Source organism: Echinops telfairi, unplaced genomic scaffold (assembly GCF_000313985.2).
Source record: "Echinops telfairi isolate 266 unplaced genomic scaffold, ASM31398v2 ScPeMD7_7425;HRSCAF=8463, whole genome shotgun sequence".
In the NCBI taxonomy this organism is placed as follows: Eukaryota; Metazoa; Chordata; class Mammalia; order Afrosoricida; family Tenrecidae; genus Echinops; species Echinops telfairi.
The window spans coordinates 6,308,444-6,313,346 of record NW_022111325.1 but is presented as its reverse complement, the minus strand read 5'-3'; the positions used below and the strand labels follow the sequence as shown (position 1 = coordinate 6,313,346).

Sequence of the window (4,903 nt, the reverse complement as noted above, 5' to 3'; positions counted from 1 at the left end):
AGTGAGTGAGTGAGTGAGTGAATGAGAGAATGAGTGGGTGAGAGAGTGAGTGAGTGAATGAGAGTGAGTGAATTAGAGAGTGAGTGAGTGAGTGAGTGAGAGCGAGTGAGTCAGTGAGAGAGTGAGTCAGTGAATGAAAGTGAGTGAGTGAGTGAGTGAGTGAGTGAGAGTGAGTCAGTGAATGAGAGTGAGTGAATAGTGAGTGAGAGAGTGAGAATGAGTGAATTAGAGAGAGAGAGAGTGAGTGAGTGAGTGAGTCAAAGAATGAGAGTGAGTGAGAGAGTGAGTGAGTGAGTGAATGAGTGAATGAGAGAGTAAGTGCGAGAGTGGATGAGAGAGTGAGTGAATGAGAGAGTGAGTGAGTGAGTGAATGAGTGAATGAGAGAGTAAGTGCGAGAGTGGATGAGAGAGTGAGTCAGTGAGTCAGTGAGAGGGTGTGAGAGAGTGAGTGAGTGAGTGAGAGAGTGAGTGAGTGAGTGAGAGAGTGAGTGAATTAGAGAGTGAGTGAGCGAGTGTGAGTGAGAGAGTGAGTGAGTGAGTCGGAAATGTTTTAATGTTTTCATTCTACTTACTATATACTTTTACTGACTATTCTCTGTATTGGAAACATCCTTCCATAAGTGTTGAAGGGGTATATTCTTTAGGATGTTGATTGCGTGTATGGAAAAGAAAACAAACAGTAAAATACACTAGGCCACAGGCATGAGTAAGCTTTTCTGGTTAATAAACTGGAATTACGTTATAAGAGTGATCTAGATGGGCTTCAAAATGTGCAAGTATAATGAAATTTGTGACGTACACTGATAAGCTCCAGCATATCTATTATAGTTCAGGAAGGAGAATTAGATGGCACTGAGGATGGTTCTCCTACATACATTAGCTAGAAGAGCTACTAGGACCCAGAAGAGAAGGTAAATGGTGAGTGAGATGATTAGTTTATTGTGCCAGCCTGGCCGATAAACACAAGTCGGATTAATTGAAGGCGGAGAGATAAATGGCTCGGTGAGCCTTGCCTTTCTTGTTTCTCACTCTTTGATCATCGGACCAGTGTGCGGCTGCCTTGCTTGTTCTGTGCCTCAATTTACAGGCTACACTACCTGTGGGACACCTAGCCTGTGGGCTGTGTCACTGTAAGTTGAGGTCCCTCTAAGACCACACAGTTGAAATTTACATCTCTCGAGCTAAGGGCTGACAGTTGGTGACCTGGCTGACAGTTGGTGACCTGCCTTGCTGTTTTTCTGCCTGTGCTTGGATAGCCTAGCTCTCTCTCTACAGAGGACTGCAGGACGGCCCTCAAGACTTGAAGGACTGCTAGTGTCTCACAACTCTCTCATGGGAGTGAGTTGCACTGAGCCATTTGTACTGCTTTATAATTTAACTGTTCATTTCTTAGATATATATATATATATATCTTTATAATTTAACAGTTCATTTATTGTGTTATATATATCTATCTTTATAAGTATATACATAAAATTATCAGCAATCTGGTTTCATCTCTCTAGAGAACCCTGTGTAACATAGTGAACATCTTCAAGAAGCTGTTTCAAATCAAAACTGAGTTATAACTATACTGGGACAGTACATGCAACAGTACGTAGTTTTATTTTGGGCATTTCTAAAAATATTTTTACAGAGCTAGAAAAATTTCTGTTTAAAAAAAACAATAGCATTGCAAAATTAAAATTGGATCACAAGCTTATTACAAATCCGAGAATGATCGACTAAAATTCTTCTTCTTCACCTAATTCCTCTTAGAAATCTAACTGGTTCATTTGTGAAAAGTCTTCTTGTTGTTGTTGTTAGGTGCCATGTGGAAATACAAAGGGATAAATACTGATAGCCATTGTCATTTAATTACACAGAGTGGCTTCCTCTGTGTCAAGAAAGGACTCCTAGTAGTGATTCCAGGTAAGCATTGAACTGCTAGTCACCACGCTGGCTTCTCAAACCCACCTACTGCTCCACAGGAGAAAGCTGAGACTATCTGCTCCAGTTGGAATTTACAACTTCAAAAATGCCTCTCAGGATTGGTGTGAGTCAGAATCATACTGACCCATGAATTTTATCTTTCACTAGGTCTTCATTCCTCAGAGGGATCTTGGGGGCCTACTTCACTATACTGAGGAAGATCTATAGAGCTGGATACATTTGCTGTATCACCTGTGGATGGTTTCTACTGATAGGTCAAGAATCTCTGGTCACACTGTGGGTAGACCTTGGGCTATTAACTGTAAGGTCAGCAGCTCAAATCCATGAGCCATTCCATGGGAGAAAGAGGAGACTGCGATCTCATAAAAACTTACAGTCTTAGAAATTGTAAATAATGTTACCATGAATTATAAATAGCACAATGACAGTGGATATTTTGTTGTTGTTTTGTTTTGCTTTATATGTCAAGTATTATATCAGTTTCTTCAAATCTGTTAGCTAATTTAATACTTACAGCTACTTTATGGGGTATTACTAGAGTATAAATACAAATCAATTTGAGCATTATGAAATATTATTAAAATGTGAAAGACAGATGAAAGAAATTATATAGGAGACCCTCATGAGTATATTTTTAAAAAGCAAGTTATTACAATATTCAAGAGGAAAATCTGGACTGGGTCTACTGAGGTGAGAGAGGTCATTGAGAATGATGCTGGTGGCCAGAAGTTGTGAGTCTATAGAGGGCATACAGAGGAAAGGATAGGCTAGAAAAGAGAAGAAAAGGAGTTAAGGTAATCGTCAGCTTCCTAAATTGAGGCAAATTGTTAAAATGGTAGATATGTGTTAGGTTCAATCTGCCCCAGTTCAGTTTTCCATGCTGTGCTCACATGGCATAAGGTAAACAGAAGGAGTAAGATCTCATTTTTGTTCCCAGTAATGCCTGGGGTTTTCACAATGATGTTTGATTTTTTTAAAATTAAAAAGCATAGGGCCCTTTTTTGATTAAATAGATTTTTATCTTTTCTCTCATACTGGAAAAACATATTTCCTACTTTAATGGACAGTTCCAGGTTAATTTAATTCATTTCTTGCCTTTGGCGAGAATTTTAAAAAGACACGTGATGAATGGTTACCCACCATGTCTTATAAAGCAATATCACATCATCTTACAGGATATTGGGGATAGGGCAATTAGATGTAGAAAAATTCATTAGAAGTGTTACCATTTTAGGCTTTTATGATTGCAGGGTGTACTAAGTACAAGAGCTTAGGGAAGTAGGGTCCAGATCTTAGGGTTCTGCTGAGAAGAAGCCATTTTAGGACATTTAACTAAGCATTCGGTATTGACAAAGTATCCTGATGATACTGGAAGACGATTAGTCTCAGATATTTTTACCTTTCAATAGATCATTATTCTTCATAGAGCCCTCGGGGGCCTGCTTCAACAGTATGTTGCAGAGGATCTCCAAAGCTGGGCACATTTGATATATCGCTGGCCTCTTTCTTGACCTGGAGCAGTTCTTCAATGGCCAGGTTGTTATTTCTATTATCTTTCTGTTCATTTATACCTGGCCTCCCGTATCTATCTCTGTCTTCAAGCTAAGGTTCTAGAGTAACACTTTTATAGCAACAAAAATGTCAGGTATAGGTGAAAACTGAGCAATTTCCCAACTTCTAAATGATGACTGATTGCTCCAAGGATGGAGACCCTCTATACTGATGGCCTTGGTCAAGGCCACTGTTTCATTGCTGATTCATCATTGTTTCATTTCTTTTGTCCAGCTCTTTCAGATTCAGACCTTCCTCAATGCCAAAGCCAAACTCCACTGCTGTGACTGAGTTCCTCTTTGAAGGTTTCTCCAGCTTTGGGTGGCAGAACAGGCTTTTATTTTTTGTTGTCTTTCTGACATTGTACCTACTGACTCTCTCTGGCAATGTTATCATTGTGACCATCATTCACCTAGATCGACACCTTCACACTCCCATGTACTTTTTCTTGAGCATGCTGTCCATCTCTGAGACCTGCTACACAGTGGTCATCATTCCAAGAATGTTGTTTGGCCTCCTGAGTCCATACCAGTGTATTTCCATCCAAGGCTGTGCCACACAGCTCTTCTTCTATCTCACTTTTGGCATCAACAACTGCTTCCTGCTCACAGCCATGGGCTATGACCGCTATGCGGCCATCTGCAACCCCCTACGTTATTCTGTCATTATGAGTAAGAAGTCCTGTGCCTTTCTAGCATCTGGATCCTTGGGAATTGGGATGGGTATGGCCATCATTCAGGTGACATCTGTGTTTGGCCTGCCCTACTGTAATGCCTTTGTCATTTCTCATTTCTTCTGTGATGTACACCCGCTGCTGAAGCTGGCCTGTGCAGAGACCACTATCAATGAGATCATTACCTTTGTCGTTTGTTTCTGTGTTCTTATTCTACCAATGGGACTGGTCTTTATCTCATATGTCCTCATCATCTCCGCTATCCTTAAGATTGCTTCAGCGGAGGGCAGAAAGAAGGCCTTTGCCACCTGTGCCTCCCACCTCACAGTGGTCATCATCCACTATGGATGTGCCTCCATCATCTACTTCAAGCCCAAATCTCAGAGTTCCCTGGAGAAGGACAGACTCATCTCAGTGACGTACACTGTCATCACTCCCCTGCTGAACCCCGTCGTGTACACACTGAGGAACAAGGAAGTCAAAGATGCTCTACAAAGAGCTATAGGGCGGAAGCCCCTATCCTCTTAATAAGAAGATGTGGATGTCTTCTCTTTGTGTTTATGACAATGGGTTGATTACAATGTTGTTTTAGTAGTGTCTTTAAGCTATGGGAAGCATAGATTTAATTTAATTGGCTGCTGAGACAGGAAGTTTCCCTTTGTGATAGTCATGGTACTCTGTGTCCTGCTCCAGAGAGATTATACAATAACTTGACATACATTTGAGAATTTAATTGAAGTATTTACA

The 4,903-nt window shown here is 40.6% G+C and overlaps 1 protein-coding gene across 1 annotated transcript; it reads left to right on the top strand.

Moving 5' to 3' along the window:
• Window positions 1-3,715: 3,715 nt before the first annotated feature.
• On the top strand, window positions 3,716-4,684 carry LOC101656952 (olfactory receptor 10J3-like). The gene has a single exon (XM_004714730.2). It carries the CDS (start codon window positions 3,743-3,745, stop codon window positions 4,682-4,684), a length of 942 nt encoding a protein of 313 aa, XP_004714787.1. The 5' UTR covers window positions 3,716-3,742.
• The last annotated feature ends 219 nt before the right edge of the window (window positions 4,685-4,903 follow it).